General features: G+C 45.0%; 1 protein-coding gene across 1 annotated transcript in view; it reads right to left on the reverse strand.

The window, feature by feature from the left end:
• LOC138293501 (vitamin D3 hydroxylase-associated protein-like) overlaps positions 1 to 12,557 on the reverse strand; it is an 806,941-nt gene that overhangs the window by 504,360 nt on the left and 290,024 nt on the right. Inside the window, exon 4 of the mRNA XM_069232739.1 lies at positions 7,502 to 7,635. Coding sequence (XP_069088840.1) covers positions 7,502 to 7,635 — 134 coding nt within the window. The remainder of the gene's footprint in view (positions 1 to 7,501; positions 7,636 to 12,557) is intronic.

Genomic DNA, 12,557 nt, shown 5'->3' on the forward strand with positions numbered 1-12,557 from the left:
TGTATTTCACTGCATGTGCTGCCCACAAGCCAGCACGAGTTCAGGGCTGCAATGGGGGCAGAGCATTAGCTGTAATAGGGCGTACTGTCCCTGTTTGTTTCTAGTGCATTTGCTTAAATGTTCACCATGGAGTAAACAAGTAAAGTGCACCCTATATGTAATATTGGTCCTAAGGGCTGCTAAGCAAAACATATTGTGGTTGACCCCAGAAGAAAGAAAATGTTGTTGATGGATGATTTAATTCTCATGGCTCACATCTTTGTACATGCTCCCTTTATTTTTCTGTTAATTCTGTCCTGAACACATATTTTTCCGGTTTAGGAATACACTGAAGACACACACATTCCAGTAAGCCTTTGGTCTACCTTCTTTCCGATATTCAGACTCCAACTTCCTTTTATAATATGTTATGGTAATTTAATTTAATATCGTGCAGAAATCACCCCGGAAGGGGTATCTTGGCAATGGGGACAATTGCAAGAAGGAAAACAGAAATGCTGGTTAACCCCTTGGGTGCTGTGGACGTAATGGTTACGTCCTCTGCAGCACCGCCCAGGTGTCGAGGACGTAACTGTTACTTCCTGGTAGGGAACTCGAAGGAAGCTCTAGCGCTCTCCCCGAGGGCCTGGCACCCCTTTCCCCTGGGCAGGGACGGAAGGGGAATCGCTTCGCCTTCTACCCCCGCCTGCCTGGGACTCTCCTGTGGCGTCTGATGACCTCATCAGAGGCTGCCCCCTCTTCCAGCGGTGATCGGAGGAGAAATGCAAACGCATTTCTCCTCGATCAGATGGAGGGGGCGAGAGAGACATGAAAGGAAAGGCCTTTCCTTTCCTTTCATGTCTCTCTCTGCATTTCTGCTGCCCGATTGCAATGCGATCAGGCAGCAGAAATGCCCACTAGACACCAGGGAGTTTTCTTTATTTTTTATTATATGAATAAGGGGAGCGGTCCCTTGGGCAAGGGCCGCTCCCCAGGGGGGCAATTTATTTTAAGGCAGTTTCTTCCCCGATCGGCCTTTTATAATTAGGCCGAAGGGGCAGAAAACGATGGACACTAGGGATTATTTTTTTTTTTTTTTATATATGTGGGGAGCGACCCCTTAGGCAAGGGTCGCTCCCCAGGAGGGGTACATTTGTTTTAGGCCATTTCTGCTCCCCTTGGGGGCAGATTGGCCTATTGTAATTAGGCCAATCTGACCTAAGGGGGGGGGAGGGGCAGAAACCTCTAGGCACCAGGGATAATTGTTTTTGTGTTTGTTTTATTTTTTTTTAGACGTGGGTAGCGACCCCCTAGGCAAGGGTCGCTCTACTGGGGGGGAGAATATTTTTAGGCCACTTCTGCCCCCTTGGGGGCAGATCTGCCTATTTTTATTAGGCCAATCAGCCCCCAAGGGCACCAGGGATTTGTATTTTTTTTGCACCTATTTCAAGCAAGAGTAGCGACCCCTTAGGCAATTGTGTAGCTCCCCTGGGGGGCAAATTTCTTTTAGGCCATTTCTGCCCCACCTGGGGGCTGATCAGCCTGTTTCTATTAGGCCGATCTGCTCCCAAGGGGGCAGAAACCACTTAGGCACCAGGGACTGGTGTGTGTGTGTATGTGTGTGTGTGTTTTGTGGGGGGGGCAGCCCCTTGGGTAAGGGTCGCTCCCCATGGGGGCACATTACTGTTGGCCATATCTGCCCCCCCCTGGGGGCATATCGGCCTATTTTTGGAAGGCCCATCTGCCCCCAAGGGGGGAAGAAAGCCCACCAAAGACCAGAGAAGATTTGTTTTTCAAGAAAAGAGGGTAGGGGTATGGCCAAACCCCCACCCCAAATAAATTGGGCCAAAGTTGTTCTGCCCACTGGTGGGTAGAATGGGCAATTACCCCGGATCCACTCCCCGGGGGGGCAGAAAGCCTACTGGATGCCAGGGAATTAAAAAAATAATAAAAAATAGTCGGGTGGTGGCTACCAACCAGTATGGGCATGGTTATGCTCCCATCCCAACTGAATGGGGTAACATTACAACATCTTATCCTACGGCAAGCAAGATTACATTTTATTATTTTGGGTTTTGGTTTTACATATGGGCCATGAGAGCTTGTCTAACTCTCAAAATCGTCCCACTTGGAATGGTGAGGGCTGCCCTTTTTGGACTTTGGGATGCTGCCATGTAGAAAAATCCACAAGACCTAGACACATCTGAAAACTTAATATCTTGGTGAGTCCAGGGCGGTGCGCTTCACATGCACCCGCACCATTTTCTTACCCACAATGCCTTGCACACCTCCAACTTTGCTGGAAATCACACATTTTTCTCAAATTTTTGTGATGGAACCATCCGGAATCTGCAGGAATCCACAAAATTTCTACCACCCAGCATTGTCGCATTTATACCGATTAAAAATATGCCTATAAACATTTTTTTCCAAACTGCCCTTTTGGACCCACTTTGGTTCACCCTCATTTTTTACACGTTTTTGGCTCTTCCCTGTCACAGGCACTTGGCCCACCTACACAAGTGAGGTATAATTTTTACCGGGAGTCGGAGGGAAACGTTGAGTGGTAGGAAATTTGTGCCAGTGCGGTGATCCTACACAGAAATGTTTGAAAAATGTCCGTTTTTAGCTAAATTTGAGGTTTGTTGAGGATTCTGGGTACGAAAACACTAGGGAATCCACGCAAGTCAGACCTCCCTGGATTCCCTCTGGTGTCTAGTTTTCTGAAATGTTTGGTAGGTTTCCCTAGATGGCTGCTGGGCCCAGGACCAAAAACACAGGTTCCTTCCCCTACGCAAAAACAGGTAATTTTGTTTTTGATGTGTCCACATAGTGTTTTGGGGCATTTCCTGTCGCGGGCACTAGGCCTACCCACACAAGTGAGGTACCATTTTTATCAGGAGACTTGGGGGAACACTGGGTGAAATTTGTGGCTCCTCTCAGATTCCAGAACTTTCTGTCACAGAAATATGAGAAAAAAGTGTTTTTTTGGCCACATTTTCAGTTTTGGAAGGATTCTGGGTAACAGAACCTGGTGAGAGCCCCACAAGTCACCCCATCCTGGATTCCCCTAGGTTTCTAGTTTTCAAAAATGCACAGGTTTGGTAGGTTTCCCTAGGTGCTGGCTGAGCTAGAGGCCAAAATCCACAGCTAGGCACTTTGCAAAAAACACGCCAAATTTCAATGTAAAAATGTGAGGTGCCATGTTGCGTTTCCTGTCGCAGGCGCTAGGCCTACCCACACAAGTGAGGTACCATTTTTATCAGGAGACTTGGGGAACAACAGAATAGATGAACAAGTTTTATTGCCCCCTGTCTTTCTTAAGATTTTTTCCTTCCAAATGTAAGACAGTGTGTAAAAAAGACATCTATTTGAGAAATGCCCTGTAATTCACATGCTAACATGGGGACCCTGGAATTCAGAGATGTGCAAAAAAAACACTGCTTCTCAACACCTTATGTTATTCCCATTTTGGAAATACGAAGGTTTTCTTGATACCCATTTTTCACTCTTTATATTTAAGCAAATGAATTGCTGTGAACCCGGTATGGAATGAAAACCTATTGCAAGGTCAGATCTTTGAAAGCTCATTTATTGGCTCTGGGTACCTAGAGTTCTTGATGAACCTACATGCCCTATATATCCCCACAACCAGAAGATTCAAGTAGATGTAACAGTCTATTGCTTTCAAAGATCTGACATTGCAGGAAAAACAGGGGAAAACATTGCTGCTTTTTTCACCCCAATTTCAATATTTTCTTTTTCTTTCAGCTGTTATTTTCTGTAGGAAAACCTTGTAGGATCCACACAAATGACCCCTTGGTGAATTTCGAATTTTGTCTACTTTTCAGAAATGTTTAGCTTTCCGGGATTCAGTATTGGTTTCACACCCATTTCTGTCACTAACTGAAAGGAGGCTAAATGCACAAAAAATAGTAAAAATGGGGTATGTCCCAGTAAAATGCCAAAATTGTGTTGAAAAATTTGGTTTTCTGATTCAAGTCTGCCTGTTCCTGAAAGCTGAGAAGATTGGGATTTTAGCACCTCAAGCCATTTGTTGATGCCATTTTCAGCCTTCTTCTGCAGCCCTTTTTCCACATTTAAAAAAATAAAAAAAATAAACAAAACGCTGTATTTAGGCTAATTTCTTGGTCTCGTTCTGGGGAACCCACAAACTTTGGGTACCTCTAGAATCCCTAGGATGTTGGAAAAAAAGGACGAAAATTTGGCATGGGTAGATTATGTGGACAAAAAGTTATGAGGGCCTAAGCGCAAACTGCCCCAAATAGTAAAAAAAAGGCCTGGCACCTGAGGGGGAAAAGGCCTGGCAGCGAAGGGGTTGAAAGAGGACAGGCTTGAGTAGCTTTCTAAATTTAAAGTAATCTGTATATGCATGAATATGGAATGGAAAATTGTTCCAATATGTGGGAACCAGATACAAGCCAGATCTTCCACCATACCTTGACAGTTGTATGTGGGGTATGGTAAGTAAAGCTTTGTCGAAGGATCTCAGATTTCTGACTGGACAATAGTGTGTACGTCTCTGGTGTGAATAGGTAGGACCTTTCCCCAATAAAGCTTTGTGTGTTAAACAGCAGAATTTGAATGTTATTGTGTTTCTGACAGGTAGCCAATGTAGAGTTCTCGAAAGAGTGGAAGCAGAGCTCGAGGGAAGATTGCAAATGAGACAAGCTGCAGTTTTTTGAACGACTTGTAAATTGGACAGTAATGTCTCAGTGGCTCAAGCTAATGCTTTGTTGCAATAGACCAAAATGCTAATAATGAGTGCCTGTTCCAATGTTTTTTAGATGAAAGTGGGAGAAAATAAAGTGCTGTCCTCAGCAGGCACATCATACGAAAGCAGGTGCCCATAGTTGACAGAACTTTCTCATTCGTTGTTAATGCTTAGTCTAGTCAGACACCAAGGCCCATATATATACTGTATTTTTTACACAAATCCGGTGCAAACTTAACTCCATATCTATATTTTGGTGCTAGAGATGTCTAGCGCCAAAATATTGGAGTTAACAACATTTTTTGCCTGCAGAAAACTACCTTGGGTCAATGAGATGCAAGGTAGGCGTTCCCGGGAAAGAAATGCCTCAAAGGCCCTAGCGCCTTATTTATCCTCCCGTGCAAAAATCATGCACGGGAAGAGGAGGGCCTTAAATAATGGCGCTAAGCTTGCTTAGCACCATTATTTAACGCCTGGGTATGGGCAGGCGTAAGGGGACCTGGAGGCAGATTTCCATGGTCAGAGACCATGGAAATTGCCCATAGGTGCCCTTCCCTGTCCCCAGGGACACCCACACCCCTATCCCCACCAGGAGGCCACCCACGGTTGGGGGACCCATCCGAAGGGAAGTCCGGGTAGGTATTTTTTTTTTCTATCCTATGCCACTCAGGGGCCCTGACTTAGGGCTCCCTGCACGGCACTGGCCCCAATGGCCATGCCCAGGGGATATTTGTCCCCTGGGCATGACCATTGGAGTGGTGGGCATGGCTCCTGTCTTTACTAAGACAGGAGCCATGTCCATGGGGCTTGTGCGCCAGAAAATGGAGCTACACTGCTTAGAAGCAATGTTTTTGCAATCTGATAAGGGAGTAGCCCTGAGATCCTTGGCGGGCATAAATCCAAGAGGGCACCAGATGTAGCTTTTTCTAGAGCTCTTTGTATTTGCTCAGGTGAGAAAACATCAAACTTTTCCAGGCTACATCCAGCGTCAAGTGGGGTGAGTTAAAGTTAATCTTCTCTTTTGTCTGGTCCAGAAGGCTGGTAAGTTTCTGGTAAAATATCTTGATTTTGTCTTAAAGAAAGTCAGCTAGAGAGTCACATCATTCTTGCAAGGTCTGAGTTGTCCATCTGAGAACAAACGTGAAGATTGATAAAATTGCTAAGGACTTTAAAGAGCACATTAGATGAATTACCCACCTGATTAATATGGTCAGTGATATGAGTTTTACAAGCTAGTTTGATGTTTTAATGATACCTGGTAATCAAAGCTGTATATGCTTTTTTGTCCTTTTGGTTATTGGTCAAGCGCCAGGGTTGCTCCAGCTTTTTACAAGCTGACTTTTCTTGTTGTAGCTCTGTTGTATACCAGAGCTCATGAGGTCTGTTCTTGGTTTTCATACGTGTTTTAAAAGGGGCAGTCCTGTCAAAAGCAACATTTAGGGGGTGATTCTAACATTGGCGGGCGGCGGAGGCCGCCCGCCAATGTTCCCCCTCCAAAATACCGCTCCGCGGTCAAAAGACCGCTGAGGGTATTTTGGGATTTGCCCTGGGCTGGCGGGCGGCCGCCAAAAGGCCGCCCGCCAGCCCAGGGCAAATCGACCTTCCCACGAGGACGCCGGCTCCGAATGGAGCCGGCGTAGTGGGAAGGTGCGACGGGTGCAGTTGCTTTGCAGACACTGAAATACTTTGCGGGGCCCTCTTACGGGGGCCCCTGCAGTGCCCATGCCAGTGGCATGGGCACTGCAGGGGCCCCCAGGGGCCCCGCGACACCCCCTACCGCCATCCTGTTCCTGGCGGGCGAACCGCCAGGAACAGGATGGCGGTAGGGGGTGTCAGAATCCTCCAAGGCGGCGCAGCATGCTGCGCCGCCTTGGAGGATTCTGACGGGCAGCGGAAAACCGGCGGGAGACCGCCGGTTTTCCTGCACTGACCGCGGCCAAAGCGCCGCGGTCAGAATGCCCTGCGGGGCACCGCCGGCCTGTCGGCGGTGCTCCCGCCGACCCTGGCCCCGGCGGTCTAAGACCGCCGGGGTCAGAATCACCCCCTTAATGTCTTGCTATAATACGCTAATGTCTGATTAACTTCTGGATCCTTAGAGGCCATAGAGAAGTCAAATATGTCAAAGACAGAGTCAGGAGAGACCCGCTGCCACTGTCTTGTGACTCTTTTTCCACCAATATTTATCTTTTTAAATCCCTCCGATTTAGGGATCTGGAAACAGATCAGGGAGTGGCCCGTCCAGAGAAGAGGTGAGGGGTAGGCACAGGTCAGAACATTTGAGTTGGTAAAAATTAGGTATAAGGTATGGCTTGCAGAATGAGTGGGGCCTTTACATTGTTGCTGCTTTTAATACTTTCACACACCTTCTGTAACACCACAATTTAAACACTATTTGAAGTTACCACTAGTTCGAGCCAATGGTTTATGAAAACTATGAATAAAATAATTAAAGCAATATAGCTACAAGCTGAACAACAGCTTGATATCTAGCAAGGCACAATTGATTACTCAGCTCAGCTTCAACGTCAAGAAGCATGGCGCAAGATTGATCTCGGCTCTTGGAGCATAGCTATGGAACTCACTGTGACTATAGCTAAGGGATCTTTCAACCTCATCATTCAAGAACACATGGAAACTCGCAGGTGCAAAGAGGCATTCTCTTTTCCAAAGAAGTTCTTTCTGCATCCACGTTGAACAAAGGAGTGCAAAGCATTAACAGTTGGGCCTGCACCACTTATTTCTTCATGATTATAAAAAAAGGCATTTTACACAAATGCACATAATTACTTTAACAACGCCTGTGGGATATTAGTCTTCACAAAGGGAATGCCTCCCTGCTTCTTCAAAACCTGGATGAGCACACAATCCTCTTGGTCCAGAACATCGTGAAATTGTAAAAGGCCGCAAGAACTGTCATAACCCTACAAGGACAAAAAAGAAACAACATGTACATCAGAAGCTGGTCAGAAACCATGATTTACTGAGTTAAAATGAAAGCAAAATTGAGAACTAACGTGTGTAAACACATTTGAAGAGAGGTGACTACTGAGGTAGGAAGGACAAAGGGCGCAATTAGAGACAATCCTGCTTCTTTACATAACACTGAATGATTTCATGCAAAAAGTAAGCATAAATGTGCATTATAGATAAACACGTAGCATTTTACACAGGTTGAAAAAGAAAGGATTCTGCAGTCCATAAAAGCTATAAAGAATAGTCGGGGTTGGAAAGTGCCACAAGTAATCAGCAGCCAGCTAGATTAGCCAAATATGGCCTGTGCTACCTTATGCACCATGGCTACTAAATGTATTTCTATTATTTTATAACACTCCGTAACGTCCAGTAACATGTCTGTTGCCAATTGTTCTGAGACAACTCTGTCACTATCATGCACTCTACAAACACACTCTACAACTGTAACCTGATTAGACAACCATGATTCCCTTCACTGATAACACCTCAACTTTCTTATACATGGTACATTTTCTTATACTAGTAATCACCCCTGACAGCATCCTACAATGCTACCACAGCTGGTCTGATGAGCCACACATAGGCCACGCTGTCCTGCATCGTAACTAGATGCAGTTTCCACAGTGCAAGATTCACATTTACCAATGCCATCAAAATATAGGTTTCTCCTAACAAACAATTTGTGGAAAGTATTTCCCTGCCCACTTTTTAAGGATTAGACTAACTTACTCTTTCAGTGCCCAGTGGGGTCACCTTGGAAGAGCGCCTCAGACCCAGCCCATGTGAAGCACTCGGTTGGATGAAGCTTCTTACCAGTACTTGCCTGTGTGTCTATTTACCACAGGCAAATAGAGGACAATAGAGATTGGATCCCTGGGAAAATTATCCTTCCATAATTACCAAGCTGGAATGACCAAGGATAGGACCAGAAGCTGGATCAGTGTCAGTTCTGTCGATTCGACCAGTGCGACTGGTGCCTCTAGTCCCGGCAATTGCATTGACACCTGTGGGAATTTCACCAGGCTTTAAGTGGCACAACAATATGAAGGGTGCATTGAAACCTCTGGCTGGGAACCTAGAGGAGTCTTTCTGCCCTCCAATTTGCAATCAGAGAGTGTAGGAGGGTGTCTGAATGTTGTGCCAAGTAGGTGTATGCAAAAGTGCTCCTAGATCGAAAAGAAACAGGGTCATTAACTCTTGATACAGCTGCTCTTGGCCAAAGAGATCAGATTAATTTAGTTCACACAGTTCACAATCCCCGAGGAAGCAGCAGCCAGTGTAGAATGTTTCTGTGACCAAGTTCTCAAGTGATGGATAACCAGTCTGAGACAGGATCCTGAGAGTCCTGTGGCTGTACCAGGATATCTGGTGTGCTCGGCTAATTGTCATCCTGGATGTAGACTGTCAGAGGAAGGGATGGGGGTGTCCTACTACTTGCTGCAGTGTCAAAGAGACTTACAAACATGACTGGCAAGGATAGATGAAAAGGAAGGCAAGCATAACAGGGAGAAGCAACTGTCAGAATTTCTGCATGTTCTCGCTACCCAACGCCCAGATTAACAACAACTTTGCATCAGAGTTGCATCACTTTTTTGACGCAGCCCAAACTCAAAATCCTTTTTGGTATTTACAAAGCCACGCAGACATCGATTGCTCTTTATTCACTACTTAACCTACCTAATCACATGATCAATGTGTTTCATGTAAAAGCAGCCAAGCAGGACTGAAGGAGAGAAGAGTGGTTAGGAAAACATAAGACCCTCCTGTACTTACATCCTAGCTCAAAGGTACACTTCTACCCATATTATTAAATTTGGATGCAGACTGGGATACTGTAATAAAATCTCAAGGCCTGTCAGACTTTGGAAGGATTCCTGTGTACAATGTATGCAATTTATTTAAAAATGTGTAATATTCTTAGAATTACCCAACCTGCCTCTTCTGATAATTTTTTTTGAAAAAAATATTTTGAAGGTTTTTCCAAGCATTGCAAAAAATAGAGGAGTGTTCTCTTTTCAACTGAAGTCATGAAATGAAGGTGAATGTAGTGAACATACAAAGGATGATCAATTTAACCAGTTAATTTTCTATGGCACACCAAGATTTTAAAAAAGCACAACCACCAAACCCTGCCTCTGTTTTTTTTTTTTTTGCATATGTGAATAACAATGTGTAATAATGTATTCTCCTTTTATTAATGTTACAATTGACACGGGTGCTTTTTGATGTACGGCTTTTTTTATATTTAAGTGTACTTGTCAAGATACCCATTTAATTGTCTCAAGTTGGTAACCTGACTTGTTTACCTAAAATTATTAAATGTTTTTTTTAAAGAAATGCTGGCAGCATATTGAATAAAGTCTGCATGCTACTATTATGTATGAATGAAAGTGAGAAGTCATGGTGGGTGTGAGTGAATCTATTCTGATTAACTTAATTTAGCAGGTCATTCATCTGTTCTCCTAAATGATGCTTCTGATCCTACACATAAGAAGGTTGAGGATACATTTTTTTTTTAAACTTACTTTGGGATGAATGGTGCCATGAGAGCTTCAATGTATTTATCTCATGTTTCCCAAGGTTTATGTAAAGCTTTCCAATATCATTTTGCTAGCCACTCTGACTGCACTGACCTTTTGGCTAGAATGGAGCTCTGTGAAATACTTTAGGAGGTTTTATCCTTTGGCTCTCTGTTGTCTAAGACTGTTACTGCTGGTGCAGTTGTGGAAACATTTATCTAATCATTGGAAGATTGAATAGATCCAAAAGTGTCTGCTCTTCATCTCTCCTTTCTACAAGCTCCACAAGCTCTTTGGCATGGATTAGTTTATTCAAGACTTGGAAGCATGCTCTTCCCTTCACTAAGGTTTGCAAAGCTTCTGTATTGTTTAAGTTTGCTTCAAAGAAGGCTTACGTAAAAGAAAACAGCACACTTCTTTTTTGTCACATCATCCACTAGCCAGGAAGTGACATTACTGGATCTCCCATAGTCCACCAGCACATGAAGTGACATCACTGACTTTCCCATTTTCCATCTTGACAGGAAGGGACATTCCAGCCACAATCGTCTTTAAAGAAGAACCCAAGCAAGAGCACTTAATTTTCCATCGACCATTAGCAGAGGAAATTACATCACAGCACCCTGCACTCCTCCCCCTCCCAGGACCTACTTAATGGCAGCTGCAACACGGATGTGCAGTGGTTGAGTGCAGTGCACGTGCCAAAAGAAAGTCTATGTGCACCCATCTGCGAGCCCAGTGCCAGGAATCCTAGTCCAATTGCTGACCCATGATACTCTTCAGCACTCCTTATGTCACTAGGTCCTTGATGCTGTTCCTCTAACTGATCCTGGAATGCACCTCACACTAGGATAGAAACTGTAAGCTGCACCCACTGCCGGCTGTCCAGCAGCCACCCACAATCACCTACCTCAAAAATACTAACAAAGCCCTCAACACCATCTCCCAACACACACGCCACACAAGCACCAAAAATGCCTACACCTACACCTACACCCTACACTAACTCTACACTACACACACATCAACACCCACTCGCTTGCATGCCTCTCAACACACCATCACTCAGCAAACACACAACCAAAATATTGAACCTGCTAAGCAGTAACGCATTTGCCATCCTTTTCATCACAGAGGCCTGGCTCAACCCCTCATCTGCTCCTGACATCGTCACAGCAATACCAGCGGGCTACAAGAACACTTGAAATGACTGCCTTCAGAAGCCAGGAAAAAGACTTGCTATCATCTACAATGACCACCATCAAATGCACAACACCCACAAAGAATACCACCCCATTCATTGAACACCTGCACTTCAAGCTGCAAACATCACACTGAACAGAACTCTCGCCTCATCACTGACTTCATTGCTCCACTCACCATTGAATCCAGAGCCTATATTCTCCTCAGTGATCTCAACTTTCAACTGGGAGTCCATAACAACCCCTGCTGCACAGAACTCGTTGAAAGCTCGAGAAACATCAGATTCACCCAGCTCATCTCAGAACCAACTCACAACACAGGACACACCCTGGATCCCATCTTCGCCACATGCAACACCATCAAGTATAACTCAAACACCCCACTCTCATGGACCGACCACTCACCATCCACTTCCAAATCAACATACCTCAAGTCAGCAACCCTACCAGGACCAGCATTCCAAGCTACAGCTAAGGCAAAATCACAGAAGCAGACTGGCTCAGCACCCTCAGCATGGATCAACCTCACCCTGCCGACAACTTCAATAAGGACATCAACACCTTCAACAACTGGATCAAGAACTGTGCAGACACCCTCACACCCATTAAACCCAACAAGCAAAGTAGATTAATCAAGCAGGCCAGCTGGTACACAGAAGACCTCAAAGACACCAAAAGACACTGTAAAAAGCTAGAAAGGAAATGGAAAGTCAGCTATGATACCACCAACAGAACTACTTACAAAGGCTGCATTCAGATGCTATCACCAGCAAATAAGAGACACCAAGGAAACAAGCACTAGTGGACTGCATCAAAGGAAGTTCCAACAGCTACAAGGAGATCTTCTCGATTGTTAAGGATTTCACCTCACCCCCAGCCACTGTCCTCCTCATCGCTGCCTTCCAACAACTCTGTGACAACCTGTCCCACTTCTTCAACAGCAAAATCGCAAACATCTATAGCAACTTCACACACCAACCCAACCCCAGAGAACTCATCGCTAACCTACACTCCACAACCAAGACAACCACCTGACCAATTGAATAACCCTCATGAAAAATGATACAGCAGCAATCAGGCTGACCATCCACTCAGGTTCCCCAACAGACACATGCCCCCACCACATCAACAACCTGGGACCATCACCCA

Source organism: Pleurodeles waltl, chromosome 4_2 (genome assembly GCF_031143425.1).
Source record: "Pleurodeles waltl isolate 20211129_DDA chromosome 4_2, aPleWal1.hap1.20221129, whole genome shotgun sequence".
Lineage (NCBI taxonomy): Eukaryota > Metazoa > Chordata > Amphibia > Caudata > Salamandridae > Pleurodeles > Pleurodeles waltl.